At 46.0% G+C, this 23,937-nt stretch overlaps 1 protein-coding gene across 1 annotated transcript in view; it reads right to left on the reverse strand.

Moving 5' to 3' along the window:
• The window catches only part of LOC310868555 (SH3 and multiple ankyrin repeat domains protein 1-like), a gene marked incomplete at its 3' end in the record, with an annotated part of 61,898 nt that overhangs the window by 9,914 nt on the left and 28,047 nt on the right, over positions 1–23,937 (reverse strand). The window contains exons 5-8 of the mRNA XM_083779014.1: positions 19,563–20,177; positions 3,054–3,257; positions 1,908–1,979; positions 1,284–1,392 (exon numbers count right to left, since the gene is read on the reverse strand). Coding sequence (XP_083635140.1) covers positions 1,284–1,392; positions 1,908–1,979; positions 3,054–3,257; positions 19,563–20,126 — 949 coding nt within the window. The 5' untranslated portion in view covers positions 20,127–20,177. The remainder of the gene's footprint in view (positions 1–1,283; positions 1,393–1,907; positions 1,980–3,053; positions 3,258–19,562; positions 20,178–23,937) is intronic.

Consider the following 23,937-nt stretch of genomic DNA (forward strand, 5'->3'; position numbering starts at 1 on the left):
CAGGGGCACAGAACCTTTCAGACTTCCAGATAAAACTGATTGATTGATTGATTGATTGATTGATTGATTGATTGATTGATTGATTGATTGATTGATTGGACGATTGATTGATTGATTGGACGATTGATTGATTGATTGATTGATTGATTGATTGATTTATTTATTTATTGATTGATTGATTGATTGATTGATTGATTGATTGACAGACAGACAGACCGACCAGTGTGAGGAGTGGCTTAAAACTCTGGACCAATACAGTAAAACCTGTAAGTGTAAACTATGAGGAAATGGGCCTGTGGTGTGTCAGCCAAGGGCCCAATAAGGAAGAAAGCTTCCAACATTTTCACCCCAACCACTGAGTGTCCTGGCTGGCCCACACCACTATAGAAGCGCCAGCCTTCACTTGGTTACGGATACGGAGCCCAATGTTGCCACCTAGTGTTAGTAAGTGGCAAGTGCACTTCACACCCCCAGTGACAGGCTGCGCTGGTGTTTTGACACATGGTCTTGGTGTGACTGGACTGGCACACAGAGCACATGCAAGCTGTAAAAGTGTCTGCCACCTCCCAACACTACCGGGAGGAAAAGCTGCATACACAGTGAACGCCACACGCTTAGCTCTTTGACAAAGTGTTAGCACAACATAGAATGGTGTCCAGATAGGTGGTGTATGTAAACATATGTTTTCTCATGCCAAAAAAGCCCTTTGAATTTAATTTAATTGTGTGGTTTTTGTATTTTGGGACAGTGTGAATAATGGAATTCATAGGTCACAAAGTTGTTACAGGCTGTGTACACATACACAACTCTATGGTGTACACTGTACACAGTAAAATCCTTAATGCATCCATTTATAACTCTGAATTATAACCATTACGGGTTACAATATAGTTATGTTTCTATAATCTCAGAATTAGATTAACACTCAGGATTTTACAATGGAGGAGAAGGGACTGGTCAGCTGAATCCTAAATTATAGAGCCATATGCTATGAGTGAGTCAGAGGCAGAGCAGGGCTCATCTGGAGAGTTGACCACACTGACACAGAACAAGACGGGCTCTAATAATGCCATAGCTCCCATGTGGATCTCGGAGGTCCTGGAGGCCAGTGTGTGTGACAAGCGCTTTGCGAGAACAAACAGACAAACATACTTGTCGATATGAATTAGAGATGCATTTTAGGGCTGAATGGACAACAAGACGAATGCAGCCAAACGACAACAGAAAAGCCATTGGACAGTTGACAGCATCCGTCAGGTCAGGTCAGGTCAGGGGGGCCTCACCACCGGTATCTGCGTCCTGGTAGTTGGGATCCAGACCCTTGTCTAAGAACTTCCCCATCTTGTCCACAGAAGTGGTTTGGATGTAGTCCATGAACTTCTTGAGGCTGGCCTGCGGGAGGAGCATGAGGAGAGAACGCTGCGTTACAGAACTCTGTCTGGGACTAAGTGTGCTAAGTTCAGTTCAGCACAGCATGGACTTTATCAGAGCTGCTGTATGGCCTGCATGCCCTGTACTGACCCTTGTTTTCAACCTGTACATGAAAAACAAACTACAAAATCACTTCAGGGTTTCGTTGCCCCGTTGTGAGTGTGCAAATGTAACAAAATGAACCCGCAAGTGTCCATTTCGTTACGCTGTTAGAAATGTAAGTTATAAATGGATAACTTTAACACTGAGGATCTTACCGTGTATATGGGCACACGTGTGTGCGCTCATTCTCTCTCTCTCTCTCCTCTCTCTCTCACACACACACGCACATGCACGCACGCGCACATGCACTCACATGTACGCACATGCTAATCACAGACATTGCACCAATGCACTATTACTGCGTGACCTCAATCTGCAACTCACCACTGGGACAGAAACTAGAGAGATGCTGGTGGGAAAATGAGAGCGGATACCTTGGTGTGCAGTTTAGCCAGCTGTTTCTCATCTAGATTGGTCTGTTTGTAGACCCTGGTCTTGTATCGGAACTACACAGCGGAAAGAGGACAGAAACGAGACAGAAAGAGGGAACTCTTAACTGGGACAGGCATTTCATCGTATGTATCATGTATGCTCAAGTTCTTTCACGTTTTGCAAGTGTTGGAAACCGCCCTCCTGTTTGACTGAAGGCAGGGAAAGGGGTGTGACAGTGCATAGAATAATAAGCAAGACACCAGTACACCACACAGGGTCACGAATATAGCCTACACAACATTAAAGGAATTCTAATGTATTCACTGGTCCTGGTTTAATGAGCAAACTGCACACAACCTCGGTAACGATATGGAGACATTAGTGAATCTACAGCTAACTCTGCAGAATTCACTTTCCCTTTTAGAAATTGTAAAAAATAAAAATAAAAAAAGGCTACCGTATATGACATTATGCCTATAGAGCACCGAAGTCCTGACGTCACTGTCGGTAGAGGGCGTCAGTCCCCAGATTCATATATTTTTTATTTGCATTGAAATCCCCATAGGGGGATTTTAGATCTCTTCATATAAGAACTGCGTTTAAAAAATCTCAGGAACGCAATGTGTTGACAGCTGGGCGTGACATATATTAGCAGCGACATTGCCTTCATATGTAGTTTCGAGGCTTTTGCGGCCACATTAATTCCATTTTCTCCAGAAACTGGCTGTATCAAATATTAATGAACATCATTAACGACACACAGCCACTCCCCTGAAAGAAAGTCTGGGGTGGTCGGTTTATTTTTCAAACATAGTTCTTATATGAAGCGATCTAAAATCCCCCTATGGGGATTATAATGCAACTAAAAAAATACATGAACCTGTGTACTTTCCAACTTGCCCCAAGTACTCTGCATTGGGTCTAGGCTTATTATCCCGCCCTCAATGTCTTTATACAGTTAATATAAAACGCATAATTCAGCCACATTTCAGCCACCTCTTTAGCCCATTAGGACCACTCTACGCAACGTCATCAAACAGCGACGCGCACATATAGGTAACATCATTCTATTCCAGGCCACAGGTTTCTGCGTTAAACCTTTTTATTAGTTAATAAAATAATAATACTAATGCCCCGAGAGACAGTACCTCCAAATACGGAACACCTTTCTCGAAGGACTGTGGGTACTCTCGGAGCAGCCTCTCCTCCTCCAGGAACTTGGCGTCGTGTCCGTCCGTGGCCGGCTGGAACAGGCCGTAGTTCAGGACGTCTCGCAGTGACTCGGTCAGAGAGCACAGCACCTGCTGCTTGGCCTTCCACACCGTGGCATCTGGGTTGAAACGCAAACATTTCTGCAGGAGAGGCAGAAAACCAATGACAGGTCGGTCAGCACACAATCACATTTTCAGTGTTCATTTATACTGCAGTGGTTTTTAACCTTTTTCATATCAAGGCCGATTTATTCATTCTGCATTTGAGCCACGTACGGACCATCATTTGATGAGATTTAAAGGCCAAAAATGGAAGAATTTGTCCCCATTTCCATTTCCATGCTGTATTGATGTTGGTACCTATAGGAGAGATAAAATGGAGTGTAAAATGGTTCCATTTTACACTCTCAAGAGTTGGTTACCAAATCTCGGTCCCATGATAGAGTTGGGTCTTTCTTCACTAGCTGCCACCAGAACTTTGATGCTATGCACTGTACATGCTGCACCAGCAGGGGGAGACAGCAATGGAACAGTGTGGCGGACCCGTTATTCTCATTACCTCAGGGAGATACATGTGGGGCTAGAATGGTTGTGTGGTGCTGCATGGTACGACCACAACATGTGGGGCATGAAGGGTTGTGTGGTGCTGGTACGACCACAACATGTGGGGCTAGAATGGTTGTGTGGTGCTGCATGGTACGACCACAACATGTGGGGCATGAATGGTTGTGTGGTGCTGCATGGTACGACCACAACATGTGGGGCATGAAGGGTTGTGTGGTGCTGGTACGACCACAACATGTGGGGCTAGAATGGTTGTGTGGTGCTGCATGGTACGACCACAACATGTGGGGCATGAAGGGTTGTGTGGTGCTGGTACGACCACAACATGTGGGGCTAGAATGGTTGTGTGGTGCTGCATGGTACGACCACAACATGTGGGGCATGAATGGTTGTGTGGTGCTGGTACGACCACAACATGTGGGGCATGAAGGGTTGTGTGGTGCTGGTACGACCACAACATGTGGGGCATGAAGGGTTGTGTGGTGCTGGTACGACCACAACATGTGGGGCATGAAGGGTTGTGTGGTGCTGGTACGACCACAACATGTGGGGCATGAAGGGTTGTGTGGTGCTGGTACGACCACAACATGTGGGGCTAGAATGGTTGTGTGGTGCTGCATGGTACGACCACAACATGTGGGGCATGAAGGGTTGTGTGGTGCTGGTACGACCACAACATGTGGGGCATGAATGGTTGTGTGGTGCTGGTACGACCACAACATGTGGGACATGAAGGGTTGTGTGGTGCTGGTACGACCACAACATGTGGGGCTAGAATGGTTGTGTGGTGCTGGTACGACCACAATATGTGGGGCTAGAATGGTTGTGTGGTGCTGGTACGACCACAACATGTGGGGCTAGAATGGTTGTGTGGTGCTGGTACGACCACAACATGTGGGGCTAGAATGGTTGTGTGGTGCTGCATGGTACGACCACAACATGTGGGGCTAGAATGGTTGTGTGGTGCTGGTACGACCACAACATGTGGGGCTAGAATGGTTGTGTGGTGCTGCATGGTACGACCACAACATGTGGGGCATGAATGGTTGTGTGGTGCTGCATGGTACGACCACAACATGTGGGGCATGAAGGGTTGTGTGGTGCTGGTACGACCACAACATGTGGGGCTAGAATGGTTGTGTGGTGCTGCATGGTACGACCACAACATGTGGGGCATGAAGGGTTGTGTGGTGCTGGTACGACCACAACATGTGGGGCTAGAATGGTTGTGTGGTGCTGCATGGTACGACCACAACATGTGGGGCATGAATGGTTGTGTGGTGCTGGTACGACCACAACATGTGGGGCTAGAATGGTTGTGTGGTGCTGGTACGACCACAACATGTGGGGCATGAAGGGTTGTGTGGTGCTGGTACGACCACAACATGTGGGGCATGAAGGGTTGTGTGGTGCTGGTACGACCACAACATGTGGGGCATGAAGGGTTGTGTGGTGCTGGTACGACCACAACATGTGGGGCATGAAGGGTTGTGTGGTGCTGGTACGACCACAACATGTGGGGCATGAAGGGTTGTGTGGTGCTGGTACGACCACAACATGTGGGGCATGAAGGGTTGTGTGGTGCTGGTACGACCACAACATGTGGGGCTAGAATGGTTATGTGGTGCTGCATGGTACGACCACAACATGTGGGGCATGAAGGGTTGTGTGGTGCTGGTACGACCACAACATGTGGGGCATGAATGGTTGTGTGGTGCTGGTACGACCACAACATGTGGGACATGAAGGGTTGTGTGGTGCTGGTACGACCACAACATGTGGGGCTAGAATGGTTGTGTGGTGCTGGTACGACCACAACATGTGGGGCTAGAATGGTTGTGTGGTGCTGGTACGACCACAACATGTGGGGCTAGAATGGTTGTGTGGTGCTGCATGGTACGACCACAACATGTGGGGCTAGAATGGTTGTGTGGTGCTGGTACGACCACAACATGTGGGGCTAGAATGGTTGTGTGGTGCTGGTACGACCACAACATGTGGGGCTAGAATGGTTGTGTGGTGCTGGTACGACCACAACATGTGGGGCTAGAATGGTTGTGTGGTGCTGCATGGTACGACCACAACATGTGGGGCTAGAATGGTTGTGTGGTGCTGGTACGACCACAACATGTGGGGCTAGAATGGTTGTGTGGTGCTGGTACGACCACAACATGTGGGGCTAGAATGGTTGTGTGGTGCTGGTACGACCACAACATGTGGGGCTAGAATGGTTGTGTGGTGCTGCATGGTACGACCACAACATTTGGGGCATGAATGGTTGTGTGGTGCTGGTACGACCACAACATGTGGGGCATGAAGGGTTGTGTGGCACTCGTACGACGACCACAACCATTAACATGCGTTAGGGCCATAGACTGTAAAAAATATGGACAAAGCGTTCCCCGGGTCTAACATGAATGTAAAATGAAGCCCGTCTGTCCTTGAATTGTAAGTCGCCATCTTTCTAGATCCGTTTGGGCCCAGCTGGCCCATTGGCAAGGCCCAATGACCTTGAGTCCATAGTGTGAGAGGACAGTTGCGGTTCTTGTCTCTTGCTCCATACATCGATGTTTCCTTCTAGTTACGGGTTTTACCCAAGGCACTCACTTATTGTATAATCTCCCTTTGACTGGCGCACATGTGCTGTGTGTGTGTGTGTGTGTGTGTGTGTGTGTGTGTGTGTGTGTGTGTGTGTGTGTGTGTGTGTGTGTGTGTGTGTGTGTGCGTGCGTGCGTGCGTGACACAATAGAAGCGATAAAGCCGACATGAGGTTTTGTGCAGAGGAGTAAAACGCTTTCCTTTTATTTTGCTCGGTCTCTCAGTTTGCGCACAGCCGACCCGTTCACTATGGCAACCAGTTCATTAGTGGAGCAAGCTGCTTGTTGCCATAGAGACATCCCTGTGTTCCCTTGGAGACCGGGGACTATGGGCAGGAATGCACACACGAGTGTGTGTTTGTGTGTGTGTGTGTGTGTGTGTGTGTGTGTGTGTGTGTGTGTGTGTGTGTGTGTGTGTGTGTGTGTGTGTGTGTGTGTTTGCGCGCACGCACTAGCTAGTAGCTACAGTAGCAGATGAGAAAGGTGGAGTCACTGGGAAGAAGTATGATATAAGACAGGGGTGCCCAAAATGTAGATGGTGATCTACCAGTAGACCACATGACATGCCCCAAAAATGATGTACCGGTAATATATATATATATATTTTTTTTAATTTTTATCCCACGATTTTTGTAACCCAGTTTTCTTTTCACCCAGTGCCAATTATCTAATGTAATCCTGGGCGCTACACTTCCTCTGCCAACCTGGGGGGGCAGCGGACTGACCTCATGCCTCCTATGCATGAGGAGTCCAAGCTGCTTCTTTTCACCTGACAGAGGGGAATTTCCCCGGCCGGACGTAGCGCGTGGAGGGGACACGTTATTCCGACCAGTTCCTTTCCCCTCCATCAGGCGCCCCGGCTGGCCAGGGGGAGGTAGTTTTAGAGACCAGGATTACGGCATGTTTTTGTGAGGGTATCTACCCTAGGGGACACGGGGAGAACATGCAAACTCCACACAGAAAGGCCCTATCGCCAACCCCCACCTCGGGTATGGGCACTGATGACGCGGAGGAGGAAACACGCCACCAGTGCCCACAGCGTCCCCAGCGGGAATCGAACCCAGGACCTTCTAGCTGTGAGGCGACAGCACTACCAACTGTGCCACCGTGCCCCTGGTAATATATATTATTTAAAAAAAATCTGCCACATGAATTAAAAGTGAGTTGATTGATTGACATCCTGTCAGCTCAAACCCACAATGCGATAGGCCTACTTTATTTTCAATAATAGTGTTGCACACACGTCAGTAGCCAGCGCCGTGCCGCGATTCTAAAGACCCCTCAGGTACATTTTAGAACTATTTCCAGCATTGGGATAATGTGTTTTTTTTATATTTTTAGTTGAGTTGGTCATTTTGAAAGTATCTCTGAAGTCAAAAACGTGTGGGCACCCCCGATATAAGAGAATAAAAGCCCAATTCAGTCCTTGTCACTCAACGAAGTATAGCAGACATACAAGCTCACAGAGTTTGAGCTTGTAAGTCTGCTATTATCTGAGTATAAATTAGGCTTAAGAGAGAGAGTTAGAGTGAGGCAGAGGGAGAGTGGGGCCGTTATAATGGGTGGGCAATCGATTACGTTGCGCACGCACGTACACACGCACACACAGTACACTCACTTCAAACACATTACACCAAAGTGCAGTGAAATGCCTGCATTTCCCACTCAGCAGGGTCCAGTCAAAAGGATGTAGACTGAAGCCCAATTTGTGCTCCGTCGTATGGCTGTGAGCAGGGACGTGCAGAGAGTGATAGAGGGGCAGGGGCTAAAATCCCGTAAGAGGGCACTATTGGACGAAAATAGCAGATCTACAAGCTCACAGCGCGACGCGTTGAGAGCTTGTAGATCAGCTATTTTCGGGGCGCAACCCAGCACTCTTTAGCCAGTGGAGATGCTGCGTACGACATGGATTTCAAAAGCAATTCTCCTGAACGCTGCCTTCCGGCATGGCATGGAAAGGAGTATGGCACTCCTACTTGAATTTCTTTCACTATAGTAAATGCTGCATTCGTGGTCTGGAAAGGGCGGTTGTTTTACAGACGGGTAAAAGGGCAGGGGCTGAAGCCCCCTTTGATGTCTATGTGTGCACGTCCCTGGCTGTGATGCACCACGAAAACAGCAGCTATATAGGTGCTCTGACTGAAGGAGACGTGCAGTGAGTTTGTAGATCTGCTGTTTTCAGCAGGCGACACCATCATACAGCGGAGCATACATTCACATTGACACACACACACTCGCACCACGCGCACGCACGCACACACACACACACAAGCTGAAATCAAACTGTGGGTGAAGCGTGCGGGAGGGGGGGGGGGGTTACGGATACAGCACAATGCACAAAGAATATTCACATAATCGCTGTAATTAATGTTTTAATGATATATAAAAAGTTAGTAAACTGGTAAACGGTAATCACTGACTGTAAATGTAATGACTGTAATTGTGCAGTCATTCTAAAAGGCTCTACAAATGTTTGTTTTAACCAGAGGGGAGTTCTTCTCACTACGCTGGACTGTGAACAGCTGAGCAAGCTGCTGATCGATCTGTCTGCCTCCAGGAATGGCACTGGCCTTTATGATGGCTCCCTGACTCTAATTGGCCAGCCAATTAGGTTTGTCACGGATCCCTCATTCCTGGTATAGTGCGTAATTGCCCCCCCCCCCCCCCCCCCCCCCCCCCCCCCCTACACACACGCACGCACGCACCGGGGCACGCACACTCCCTTATGTCCATCTAGTCTCCATATGCTCCCTCCTTCACGTAGATTACATTCATACTTCCTTATATGGATTCACCTTGAGTGGGTCTTGAAGTGGATTTGTGGGTTTTACCTTTCCTTAATAATAACTAGAGCCTTTCAAACACCCAAGGATGCTTTACAATTACAGAAATAAACAAACTATTACTATTATTAAACTAACTAACATGCTATTTATATAGCGCCATCATATTCCATCTTGATTGGCTAAGATTGGCATCTAAAGTTTGCAGGAGTGGCTTGTTTTGAACAAAATGCCTCAAATCATGAAGTTGCACACACATTCCCACTAGGCAGAAGAAATGACAGCCTTTTCACATTACTGTTATTAGTTAGTTAGTTTGTATACTGTTATTCGCCACCAACAGGCCGGTTTTTGCAAACCAATGTTGTGCTATTACACCTACAGATCTTGTCCTCACAAATCGATGCACATTATCCTAATAGTCATGTGATCAAGACAGATCTGACCATTTTTTCAGATCCGATCGACTCTAAAGTTTGCAGGAGTGGTCTGTTCAAACCATGAATGTCCGCTTGCCGTGAAACTTCACACTGGCCTTTTATAGCATAGACTTTTGATAAACACATTTTGTTGCTATTACTCCTATTGATTTTGTCCAAACATCACGCAAATCGGTACACACTATCTCAATAGTCATGTGATCAAGACAGACCTGTCTGATTTCTCGCATTTCATCCTGATTGACTATTTTGACTTCTACTACCTGGCCTGGTGGAGACCTGTGCACATTTTTTTTGACCCGTTACTATCGTGGGTTATTTTTTTATTTTCTTCTCATCTCTCGGGCTCTGACTCTACCTCTATGCTCTCTCTTCTCGCAGAAACTACAATATGATGTAACAAACGGAAAAAATAAATAATTTCACCCACCAGACAATAATAAAGCTACCGTATACTTAATTCTGATTCTGGTCTCATAACATGTTACACAGTCGAGGGAAAGCTCTCTCGTTCATACTACTGTAATGACAGCTGCTAAGCACTGTTCTCACACTGCTCTGTAATGGCCGGTCATTTAAAATCAAAATGAAGAAAACGGGAAGGGACATAATTTCTTTTTTTGTGTCCGTCTCCATCTTCTTTGTGTCATCATCATGATAATGCGGACAAAAAATTGTCTCTGGTTCTGCAATCTGTGAACACACTCTCCCACTCCTGCCTATTCTAATGGTTATATTTCACCATGTCCATCATCAGCATACTGTCTCCATCTTACTCCTACAACACCGTCGTTCATGAGCAAGAAGTTAGAGAATGGCCCTCTCCGCCCATCCTTCCGTCCATTCCTCTGGCCATTTTCTGCAGGCCAATAAGTGCAATGAGACTAGAGAGGCCTTTAACGAGATCTATGGGGAAACATCCCCCCCCCCTCTCTCTTTCTGTCTCACGTCATTTAAGTCCACTCCTTTATCCTTCATTTCTTACTTTCTATAAGTCTATCTCTCTCTCTCTCTGTCTCATACAGCCACTCCCATTTCCCTACTCCTCTCTCTACCTCTCTCTTGCCAATTCACAAAGAGGACGAGGACTCTTTCTTTATATATTTCGAACCACAGACCCTCCCACCTCTCCTATCAACAATCCTCACTTCCTCTTTCTGTCACGTTCTGCACTGCTGGCCTATTTCCCATGCTCTCTCCATTTTCCCTCCCCCCATATCTCCCTCGAACTTTCCTCTCGTCCACCTCTTCCTACAGTATGTCTCCATCTCTCTTAGCTCAGTCCCTCGTCACCTTTTTTGTTATACACTTTCATTAGCATTCTACCTCTGAAGCGCCCCCGAGAAGCCAGTGTATGGTGGTCAAAGTCAATGTGTTATCTGAGTGCTTGACAAGTGTCTGTGTAGTGAGCGGAATTCCACTAAAGGCAGTGAGTGTCTAGAGAGAGAGAGAGAGAGAGAGAGAGAGAGAGAGAGAGAGAGAGAGAGAGAGAGAGAGAGAGAGAGAGAGAGAGAGAGAGTGTGTGCTTTGAGTAATTGTCATTGAGTTTTCATTCTGATTTATACTTGTTTAATTGTAACAGATTATTGAGAATGTTTAGGTTACTGTTTATTCAAGGTGGTTGATGAAGTATTTTTATATTAGTGAAGTATTTGAGAAGAAATGGTGCTAATTGATTCTGTGTCCTGTGGTAGGATCCACTCCTATTTAAAGGAGGCTGCAGGGTCAGACTAGTCAGTTAGAAGTGGGCAATGACACAGGTAACATCCCTGAGGGAGAGCTACAGGGCCTTGTGTGATCAGGGTACAGCCTGAAGAGAGCTCTTATCCAGTTGGGTTTTGTTCGTAGTGTTTGCTCAAGTGTTCATTTCATTTCTCAGTATTATTATTATTGTTATTTTCCTGGTTTCACATTGTTGTTTTTTTTTTTAAGATATTTTTTTGCGGCTTACGCCTTTTATTGATTTTTTAAGGGACAGATAGTAGGCTGACAGGAAACGGGAGAGAGATGGGGGGATGACATGCGGTAAAGGCCGTGTCGGGTTCGGGAGTCGAACCCGCGGCACACCGCGACTGGATTACCAGTCCGGTGCCCAGACCGTTACGCTACGGCCTGGGCCTGGTTTCACATTGTTGAATCTGTACTGGACTTTGGTGGAGGAGTTTTAGGGAAAAATAAAGACCCTTAAACTGCATTACTGACTGTTCTTGGAGCCTTGGCCGTTCGGGCAACTTCACACCTGGTATTCGTGTTGGTAAACTGGTAAAGCCTGGTAAAGCCTGGTATTCGTGTTGGTAAACCTGGTAAAGCCTGGTATTCGTGTTGGTAAACCTGGTAAAGCCTGGTATTCGTGTTGGTAAACCTGGTAAAGCCTGGTATTCGTGTTGGTAAACTGGTAAAGCCTGGTATTCGTGTTGGTAAACTGGTAAACCTGGTAAAGCCTGGTATTCGTGTTGGTAAACCTGGTAAAGCCTGGTATTCGTGTTGGTAAACTGGTAAAGCCTGGTATTCGATTGGAGCAGAAAGCCGAAAATGGTATTGATCACAGGCTAGGCTAATCCTGCTCAAGGCCTAAAGTACAGTATAAAGATTTGTTTGCATCTTTACAGGCCTAATTCATACTCCATAGTACAATGGCATTGCTTGCCAAAAAGAACCCAACACACACACACATACAGTATACACACAAATAATGAGACACGAATCAGTTCTTTTCAGCAAGCAACATTATCGTGCTATAAACCCCACACACACACACACACACACACACACACACACACACACACACACACACACACACACACACACACACACACACACACACACACACACACACACACACACACACACACACACACACACACTTCATAACATTTGTGTTTTTGTTCTGGTTCCTCCCTCATCTCATTAGAACACAATTAACAAGCAATTAGAGTTTATTGAGGGCGAATTAGCTGACATGTAGAACAGGCCTAATGTAGTGGGAATGGTACTGTAAAGTGATATTACCCGACACTGGAGCGAGGAAGATGAAGGGAGAAAGCCAGAGCGATTACCCAACACGTTAAGCTCTATTTTATACTTATGACAGTGTCACACAATGAAAATAAAGTTCACGTTGTGATGTGCTGTTTGTAGATCTGCTATGCTATGTTCAACGTTTTCGAACAGTCCCAAAATAGGGAAGCTCTTAACGATTTCAATCAAAATCTTAATTAATCTGGTGTTGTTATATCCAAGAACGAGTGGTACATTGTGAAAAACAACAACAACAACGAGTCAACAAAGCCTTTTTACCACTGGTTTTTGGATAATAAAATCAGATTAGAAAAGGTAAGAAAAGCGCTGGTCCGGAACTGAGAGTGGGGGTGACAAAACACTAATAACCAATAACCCAATCAGCCAGGTCTTATTTGGATTCCATTTCATAATAATTCTGTAAGCCTCAGTGCCCAGGTGATTGGCATATTAATGATTCTACAGGCGTGGCATATTGCATAATTAATAGATCCGAGGATTGTAATGAGGGCAAAGAGAGAGCCAAGTTTCACATACTATAAAACGGATGCAATGGACGGATGAAACGGATATGGAGGTTTTTTAGGGTGAGAAACGTACTTGACAAAAAACTTTTTAATTTCTGAAGATTTAAACGTATGAACTGTATCTTTTTTCTTTTCTTTTTTATTAAATATTTTTTTATCCCACGATTTTTAAACCCATTTTTCACCCAGTATCAATGATCTAATGTAATCCTGGGCATTACACTTCCTCTGCCAACCTGGAGGGGCAGCGGACTGACCTCATGCTTCCTTCTATGCATGAGGAGTCCAAGCTGCTTCTTTGCACCTGACAGGGGAGAGTTTCCCCGGGCCGGACGTATAGCGCGTGGAAGGAACACGTTATTCCGACCAGTTCCTTTCCCCCCCATCAGGCGACTGCACTACCGACTGTGCCACCGTGCCCCGTGAACTGTATTTTTAACCTCGGATGCCGATACTGTAAATATAGGGAGTGGCCTATGGCCTATCATGTGACCACCGCGCAAAAATAATGGTAGTGGGTCGCACACACCAAGACTTCAGTTCAAAATATTTTTTGAACTGGGACAAATGTTTCGGCTATCCAGCCTTCATCAGTGTGACACAAAAAAGACACACACACGCACACGCACACGCACACACACACACACACACACACACACACACACACACACACACACACACACACACACACACACACACACACACACACACACCAAGCGCCAAATGGGTCACATCACTACTTCTTGTAGTATACAGTTGGACACAATTATGGTTTCGGTCCAACAGTGACATGCACTCATAATGTATACAGATCAATAATAGGCCTAAATCACACAGAACGTGGGAGGAAGTAGTGTTCAGGAGGGGATTAATAGTGCCTCAGTATACAGCACTTTAAATAAATATGGGCTGATTGGGTTCACGCACACGCGGCACACAGACACACGCACACTCACTCACTCACTCACGCACGCACACACACACACACACACACACGCTTACATTACCAGAGGTGGTACATCAACTTCATCAGCTAATGGAATAAAGAATGGAATGTGGTCTTCTCTTGACCAATTACAAAGGTTCAGCTTTAATCTGCCTAATACCAGAGATAGATAGGCTACCTCACTCTCTCTGTCCTCCCATTCTCTGTTGTCCCTTGGGTGATGTAATGGATGTGGCCAGGGCTGGCTGGCACGCACGCACGCACGCACGCACGCACGCACGCACGCACGCACGCACGCACACAAACATCCGCACGCACGCACACACGCACGCACGCACACACACACACACACACACACACACACACACACACGAATATCCCTGACTCCCTATGCTTCCTAATTCAATTATCAGCACAATCAAGTCACATGTGATGATTCATTAGGCACTCATCAGAGCACTGCAGAGGAGAAGAGAAGAAAACAAGAGAGGGGGGAAAAAAAGAGACCATGGCGCCTGGCGACTGCACCAGGCAGTGGTAGATTGCCCAGTTCCTCGATATGTGGGACAGTTGGCAGTTATGGAGTGAGCGTAACTTCTGCCAGTCGAGCCAACATTGTCAGTGCCACGGTTATAGTCTTACTGGTGAGAAGACCCCACCTACTCCTCCCACCCCCCAGGATGACAGATAGATACCACCCCAGCCCGTAGGAGTGCATCGACAAAGATCGCCCTCCCCGTCCAGCTTCCTTTATTCTAAAAAAAAAAAAAAACAGCGAACAATAGTTTGTATAGACTCAGAGTAAAGACCCTTGATAGTTTGGTGCAGCGATAGTTTTGTCATCTGTTCTATTTTTCCAAACACCGTGCAGCAAAGACGACGCTGAAACGAATATCCAAGGAGTAAGACAATTAAAAGCTGCCCACCAGACCTGCAATTTCATCATTTTATGGCCACAGCCATTTGGCCTTTGGTGGGGCGCAAAGGCATAAAGGCCACATCATGTCAGGGCACCAAATCAAATAATAAGATAAAGGCCACAGAATCAATCAATGTAATATTTTGAGGGGGGAGTAAAAAATCTGAATCTCAAAAAAAGACACTGGCGTCTAAAAAGGACTGAGAGGACTGAGAGAAAATGGTACAATCAGCTGGGGTGGTGTGAGCAGGGGTTCAAGGCCACTGTGGCCTCAGGGCACATCATTCCTTGAGGGGTAGAAGGCCAAACTGAGGGGCAACGTTGGCCGTGGCCTTTATGGCCTCTGTGAAATCCTGCCCGGGTGCCTATACAAATTGACTGCAATTCTCAGGCTCAGAAAAGACCTAACGATTAGGCTACATCTCATGATATGAAGGCTTTCACTATAGAGCTCCATATATGGGGACAACAGCGATTATGCGGCAGCCGCCTGGCGCAATACAAGCACCACCAAGATATGTTGTATTGGATTTTTTCTTTCAGTAAGAGAGCCAGTCGTTTTCAGTTGTTTCGTCAAACAAACTAAATAACTGACCGGAAACTGCACAACATCTAAAGGCAGCTCCAGACAGCACAGACGGTCGGCTGTCGGCCAGTTTGAAAGCGACTCCCGCCGATATTGCCTTTGCGACGCATCAGACGGCTGCAATTCGAAACTGGCCCCCACCCCTTTTAACCCTCATATGTTTTTTTCCCTTTTTCCCTCCTGATTTCCTGTTTTTGGCTATATAGAAGTGTATATTCGTACTGTACGTCTCTAAATGTTTTGATGAATTTAAAATGGTGGGCCCTATTGTAAAGAAGTGTAATGCTTTATGGTGTCGTCCACTCAGTTAACAGTTTTTGTATTGAGTTGTACTTGAAATGTACTGTAATTATGTCAAATCAAACAATCAATCAATCTCTAGTCTTCTCGTCATGTTTCAAAGATGACTACAGGTGTAGTGTGAACTAGATACCGTACCATATTCTCAATCTCAACTCTCAATTCCAATACCAATCAATCAACTTCAAAGCAGCTACCGAAAGATTGTTAGCTGTTGTGTTTTGTTTTCATTGTGGGATACAGAGAGGTTGCCAGATTCTGTGAGTGAAACAAGCGACCAGGTCTATGAAAACAAGCCCAAAAGAAGCAACCAGTTTCATCACTTGAGCCCTATTACATCAGCTAATTTAAAAAAAAGAATCGTGCTACATGCAACTATGAAAATGTAAGCTATTTTACAGGAAAACTAGCCCACAGTCGCTTATAATAAGCAGAACTGGCAACACTGCAAACCAGCGCTACAGGAAACTTTGCATGGGCAAAAAGAATGTCAGGCCTGTTTAGGACGCCAGTGATTTGCATGTTTTGAGGGAGGGAGTCAGGGCATTCCACACTTGGGTGGCAGTGCTGTGGAAGGAGAATTTACCCATGTTTGCTTTAAAAGTGGGTGGTACCAGATTGTTGTTCTCGCTTCCTCTTAAATACAGTCTCTCTCTGTGTGTCTGTCTGTCTCTCTCCCTTTTTACAATCGCACAGTATGCAGCCCCACCCCCCACAGTACTTATATTTGGTACTGATTGATTTAACATGAAACATGAACAGGTACTCACTCAGTAATCATTTGGTCGGAGCGCTCACTGCATCTGTAGCCTGCAGAGAGGGACTATTCATATAATGCCATTAATTAGGCAAATTGAGGTCCAGCGCGCACTCCAGGTGGCTCGTGTACCGTCGTTGCTCGACAGGTGGGTAGGACAAATGCGGTCAGTGTTCATCTCTGGTGGTTCCAAGGGGCCAGTGAGGCACTCCAACGTCGAAGCACTGTGCCCTAGTGGTAAGAGGAAGGACTGCAGGCGGACCCGTGAATTCAGGAAACCCCGTGCAGCTGGGCTTTAACATCGAGCGCTCGGTTGCACTTCCACATTTGACCACCAAAATTTGGCGGTCAAATGCGGAAGTAGACGTTCTGAGACGGTCCTTCCGGGTGCTTCAAAATGCCACTGAGCAACTTCCACTTTATACTGTATGGGTGGTTCTCTGGTGATTAATAGGCAAACACACTCTGTACTCTGATTGAGCGTACGTCACCAATATTGGTAATTTGCTGGTCGCAAGCCCATGTGGTTACAAGTTATGGATAATATCCATCTCCGCTCACTAAATCCCATAGCCTGGGGGATGATTGCTCTATTGTTAGGCGCGTGAATCTCGTTTGCATCCGAGCATAGGCATGGTAAAGCCCCGCCTGCCTGTGATTGGCCTACCGACACTGCCCATCTTGACTGTCCTCCGAGGTGGAGATAATGCTGGATAGTCAGGTATGATACAAGAGAACTATAACTTGTACGTTTTATTTTTGTAGAAGAGGCAAACTAATATTGTTTATACTGTTTGCTTTGATGGAATAGTTGATTGGCAACTGTGACACATGGCAAGTGACACATGGCAGGCGGGGCGTTACCATGCCTCAGCCATGCCTATGCTCGGACACAAACGAGATTCACGCTTGTTAGGACAACCAAGGATAGACTTTACCCCACAGCCTGAAGGGACAATTCCTCTGTGACTGGCTAGTCCGTTGTTAGGCCACCCAGCCAGGCCAGCCGTTGCTGTAACTTGTTCCCTCAGTCACCAGACATGCTCAGATGTAAAAGCCATGAAGATGAATGTGGGAGCGGCTGGACTGTCCAACTAACTAAATAAATAAGCAAAATAATAATAATAAGATGTTCAACTGATTCTTTTCAGTTAAAGACCAGTTTTGACGCAGTCTGATAAATGATATGTTAATTTACATAAGGGCCGAAATCAGCAGAACTTGGGATTGGTGTTTCAATAGGCACACTGAAAAAATCACACCCGTGTGAATTGAGTGGTGCTACCCCCCCCCCCCCCCCCTCTCTCTCTCTCTCTCTCATTAGCAGGCAACAGTGCAGCACTCTCTCTCTCTCTCTGTTTCTGGCACAACAGCGCCCCTACTGGTACTAGTAGTCATAATCGTGCTCATTAACGTCCCACGGACACATAGGTGAACACGGACATTGCTGTTCCTTGGAGTGGTTGCACCACTCAAAAAAGCAGGGGTTGGTCATGCTCAGGTTTATTGTGGTCAGGTGGTGCACGCACATCCATGGCTAATTCACAACGAACAAAAATAACAAACTGCAAAAGAAAGAGTAAGTCTGCACACACAGTCAAGCTCCCCAAAAACTGTATTTTACCAAGGCGGACGGCCTTCGTCAGGTACGGTGCTGAGGTTTATCACACCATTTTTTCTTTGGTTTTTGAGCGGTGCACGTGCTTCAATGGCTAACTGTGTGTGTGTGTGTGTGTGTGTGTGTGTGTGTGTGTGTGTGTGTGTGTGTGTGTGTGTTTGTGTGTGTGTGTGTAGGCCTATGAGCACACGGTCTATGTATGCATGAGTACAAGGCCTCGACAACTGCAATAACGCTGCTGCTGTTGAGCTTCACAGTACAGTACAGTACAGTACAGTACAGTACAGTACAGTACAGTACAGTACAGTACAGTACAGTACAGTACAGTACAGTACAGTACAGTACAGTACAGTACAGTACAGTACAGTACAGTACAGTACAGTACAGTACAGTACAGTACAGTACAGTACACACACTTTATCTATGTCTTGCACTTGTTCTGTGTGAGAGAGCTGGGTCACCTTGAAGGTCTGTCTCTTTCTAGGATCAGACACATTGCTGACAAGAATGTTGAGGTTCTCTTAACTTTTTAGTTGTTAATGCTATTGCTAGTGCGTGCACAAACCTTAACAACACTATGCATTGAAGATTAGAACTGATGATCACATCCATCGCCACTAAAACACCTCCCTGCACCTCTAGCTGACTGGATTCAAACAGCATTAATGGTGGGCAGGAAAATCATTGTTAAGGAATGGAAGTCTGAGGTTTTACCTCCAGCACATGTATGGTTCACTCAGCTCGGTACTGTGGCTGCTTTGGAGAGGTTATCCTTTAAGATGAATAATCAGTTGGATAAATATGATCTGAAGTGGGACGTGTTCCTCAGTCATGTTGCAGGTCCCTTGGTGTGATCCATGGTCAGGCAATGCCCTCTTGATTGTTTATTGTATTACTACACATTAAGATACGGTTGATGATGCTGCGTTTGGTCGTGTAAATAATGTAAACTATTTTCACATTTTAATTAGATTTTTCCTTCTTTTTTTTTTCTTTTTTTTTAAATTTGTTTATCTTATCTATCTTGTCTGTCCATGAATACGTACTCTGCTGTTGTTGCTTGTGTTTGTATTTTAGGTTTTCTGTTTTATGTGTTTGTAAAAAATCTAAAATAAAGTACTGATCATAAAAAAAAAAAGAACTGATGATCACCCATACGGAAAAGTGTGGACAGCAGAGTAAAAAGGCAGGAGTGAATTGTTTGGTAATGGGTAATTAAAAACAACTTCTTTCATAACAACGGCTTGGATTCTACTTTCTACAGGGAAGTGTGCTGTGACTATGGTGTGTGGTAGTTTGACATGAAGTTTGTGAAGTGAACTTGATAATGAATGTGTGCGTGCGTGCGTGCGTGCGGAAGGGGTATTAGGAGGGCGGCTCCAGCGACTGACCGTTTGTTTGATGTCTGGGATGCCGATGCGGAACACCATCATGGAGATGTGGGCCTCCTCAGATGCCACTGAGTTGGCGCCGTGCTCCTTCACCAGCGCTCTGGTTTCCGCTATCGTCTGCCTCCGCCTCTGCTGCTGGGCCTGCATCTGACCGGCCGTCGGCTGCTGGTGTGCGCCGGGTCCCGGGTTCGACGAATAGGGATTTGCGGCGTGCCCGGGATTTCCGGACCGTATCTGTCTGTCTCCTGTGGTTCGTCCGCCTTTGCCTGATTGCCGGTGCCCCTCGTCCCTGCCTCCCCGCGATAGGCCGCCTCCCGCCGACAGGCCGCCGCCTCCTCCTCCCCGCCTCACTTCCTCCACCTCCTCGTCCTCTCCTTCCTCCTCTCCCTCCAGCTCTCCGTTCTGCTCGTCCTCGCCTTCCTCGTCGCGGCCATCTTCCTCCATCTCCTCCTCCTCCTCCTCCTCCTCTTCCTCATCCTCAGCCCCTGGATAGAGATGTCGATTGTTTCCCAGCATCCTTTGCTGCTCCTCGTCACTGGAGAGGGGGCTGAATGGCATTGTCATGGCGACAGGGAGGGTGGCACGAGCGGCAATGGCATCATTTCAGGAGAGACACTGTCAAGAGAGAGCAGACACCAGAAGAGCGTCAGACATATTATTATTATTATTATTACTTGCGCAAGCAGAGCGTGCAAGTACTGTGCGTATGTATGTATGTATGTACAGTATGTAGGGCAGGCCTGTCATTGGTGGTCCCCAATTGGCTGCTGATGGTGACGTAATTAGATATGTTTCAATGTTAATGGGTATGTAGGTATGTAGCCGTGTCCTCGTGGTCCCTTATTGGTTGTTGATGTTGACGTAACTAAGATTTTCAAGTTGGGAGGGCAGTACTTGTGCGCTCTGCTTGGCGCAAGTTGGCAGCTCGATAGTGCATTTCTAGTTATTCTTTTTATTATTAATATTATATAATCTGTTTTCAGTATTACTCAGGTGGGCAAACATACTTCAGAGGTCCTTAGGTGGGAACTTTAAAAAGTCCATATTGACTGTAACATTCATTCATTCAAATGATAAAAAAATTATAATTGTGTGCCCATGGGCAAGGATCCATCTCACATAACTCCTGCAAACTCTGGTCACTATGGGAACAGACTAGATATCTTTCAGCCATACTTGTGATTTTCACCACAGAGTACAGTTACTGTACCTTGCGTGCCTCCATTCAACACATGAAGGAAGTGTCATATACTGTAGCTTAATCTAGTTGATGGTAGGATAATGGAAGATAGTGTTAATGAAGGCACTGTAGCATAATGAAGGCGATCATAACACAGGAGAGGCTATAGTACAATATGTGATGGCATGATGGAGAATGATGACAGAGCGCACATCCAAACTCATATAAGGCCATACTCCTCTACTCCTCATCCCGTTTATTCACATTCATTACCCTCCAGCACATGAATAACTATATGAACGTTCTAATCGATACATATTCGGCTGTATTTAAGGGCCTATATCAAGGTACCCCAATAGGCGGCCCGCGGGCCATTTGCGGCCCACAGAGCGCCCCCTTGTGGCCCATGAAAGAATTTCAAAAAACAAAAAAAAATCTTTTTTTTTTTTTTTTTTAAGGGTCCCAGATATAAATGGCATTAAATGGGGGTCAGTAGCCTATGCATGTCAAACTGGGCATCCTTTTCAAATGGGGTCTTGCCCTGAAAATGAATTTTCAGGGCAAGACCTCGACCTCGCGCGTGCAGACTCGGCCCCCAGCCTGGTACGCTAGTCAAAATATGGCCCTTGAGGAAAATTAATTGGGGAACCCTGGCCTATATGTTACAGCTGAGTATTACGTCTGCGTCCAAACTGTGTGCTCAAACAATAGTGGCTATGAGGGTTTCAACGAGAGACCAGAGCATTCAGTCTGTTCTATAGGCCGCACGGGGCATCGAGACAGACGGATAAGGAAGAACCGGGAGGGGAAAAGCCACCATTGCATTACAACTGTATTATTATTCATTTATATATTTTTGCTTTTCTGGTCTTTATTGATAGACACAGTGTAGACTAGAGAGACAGGAAATCGGCAGAGAGAGTAATATGGGAGTGACACATGGTAAGTAAGCAGCCTAAGCGTTTGGCCATCGGGTTGCCCATTATACTAGCATTTTCAAATGAATGAGCTTACAGTACGTTTACAACCGGAGCAGTAAATGGTGCATTTACGTAGATTGTGCATCAATTCACCCATTCACACACACATTCATACAGTGATGGCGGCGGAAACCATGCAAGGCACCAACCAGCACGTCAGGAGCAATTTGGGGTTCAGTGTCTTGCTCAAGGACACTTCAACACTAACTCTGGGGGAGTCCGGGTTCGAACAGGCAACCTTGCAGTTGCCATCCAGCGACTCCACCCCTGAGCCACCGCCGCCCCAGTAGATAGTAACTACTAGTCAAAGCAGAACACTTATACAAGCCTAGACTACAAGTGTTTTTATATACTATATTTTTTAACAATATAGGGTTCTGATCTCTCTCTCACAGATACTGTACAAAGGCTCGGACTGTGCAGATACAGTATGTAAATGTTTTGAACCAATAAGTGGTAACATTGTCAACATAATCTTGCCCTCACGTCAATGTGTAACTAACCCTAACCCTCTTTTATCTTTAATTTATGTAGACGTAGCACTTTATAGTGTATACTCATAGTTTCATTGTACAGATATTCTACTGTTAGAGGGATGTATAGGTTCTTACTTGCTTATGATCCTTGACGACTATTTCTATGTATTTGATGTATTACCACGTGTTGTTCTTGCTTAGTGTAAATTGCTCTGGATTAAGAGCGTAGACTGCTAAATGCCTAAATTGTAAATTGTAATTACTAGAGGCCTAATCTGTGCTAATTCAATGAAGGCTATATATCGTTGTATTTATGCGTGTCTGAATTGTTTTTTCTTTGGCCAAGTGTATTTAGCTTTTTTTTGTGTGAGATTAACCTGATTAGATAGAAAGGTTACATAGGATTTTACATAGTAAATAAAATAAAATAAAAGCGGATGACAAAGGCCTAAACAAAGGCTGACGAAGGCCTGCGCACTGAAACGCGTTTGTCTGGTTTGACTGTCGCTTGCGGATCCTCACCGTTATTAAACAACTCTTCTTACTACGCACTGAAAGTGCTGATTTTATTCTCTTTCTAGAGTATACACTCCTTCATGGGTTGCCGTGACCCAGCAGAGAGGAGAGAGGCCCCACCACTACCAGAGCAGAGAGAGAGAGCATCAGTGATGCAGCGTGTGTTCAGAGTACAGATCAGTCCCTCCCTCGTGGTTACTATGCAGCACTGTGCTTCGTTCCTGGTGCTTTCAGCCTTTCTAAAGCACCACTATACGGAAACGAATGGCCGCCGCAGACACCGCTGACAGAAAAGGCTGAATTACAAATGACTGGGAAACACTCAAACACTGCATCAATGGACGGTCCATTCAGCGCCGGCTGTAGAAAGCCTGAATGAACAAAATAAATCAGAAGGGGCGGCTCGGCTGAAAGTGAACACGACAGCGGGGAACCCGTGTGACACCTACACAGAGCCTGACAACAGTACATAGACCTGGACCTTCCATGAAGATTATAAACGAATAGGTACCCATCTAATGTTTGGCAGGATGAATGACATTTTAAACAAGGAGCCCTTTGGTACAGTACGTCTAATGATTTCATTGAATGCATGCGCGCACACACACACACACACACGCACACACACACACACACACACAGAAAGAGAGAGACTGAGTGATATGATAGCAACGAGACGAATAGAGACTGAGTGATGTGATTCAAAAGACCTTCTTCAGGCATGTCAAAAAGGCCGGTGTGCGGGTCATTTTTGTGCATTTTTTAAAAAATACGTTGACTCCTGCCTACGCACCCGTCTCTGAACCGATCAGGTGTGCATAAGACTTTTAAGTCCAGGCACTTCCTCCATGGAGGTAGTGGGGGCACATTGGTTTTTGAGGAGCGCTATAGTCCCTCCAATGCATGACTTTTGAAGATTACGTCATGTGGCAGCCATGCAACTAAAGTCTATGGACGTTTTAATGGTTGTTTAGGGCACTAAATGACGATGTGAGACATCACGTGGCCGATATAAATACAGTGGGCGCCATCCTGAATAACTCCCACCCCCTCCATCTAGAGATAACAGGGTACTGGTATAAGTGCAGGAACGACAGATTCATCCTCCTGTTGCACTGAAAGGCGACAATGAGACACACAATGGCCGTTTGGCTAGGACAATCAAAGCCTAATGTGGAAGAGGGGGTGGGGTGGGGGGGGGGGGGGGGGTCACGTCTCACGCT

Source organism: Protomyctophum parallelum (assembly GCF_964188405.1).
Source record: "Protomyctophum parallelum genome assembly, chromosome: 13".
In the NCBI taxonomy this organism is placed as follows: Eukaryota; Metazoa; Chordata; class Actinopteri; order Myctophiformes; family Myctophidae; genus Protomyctophum; species Protomyctophum parallelum.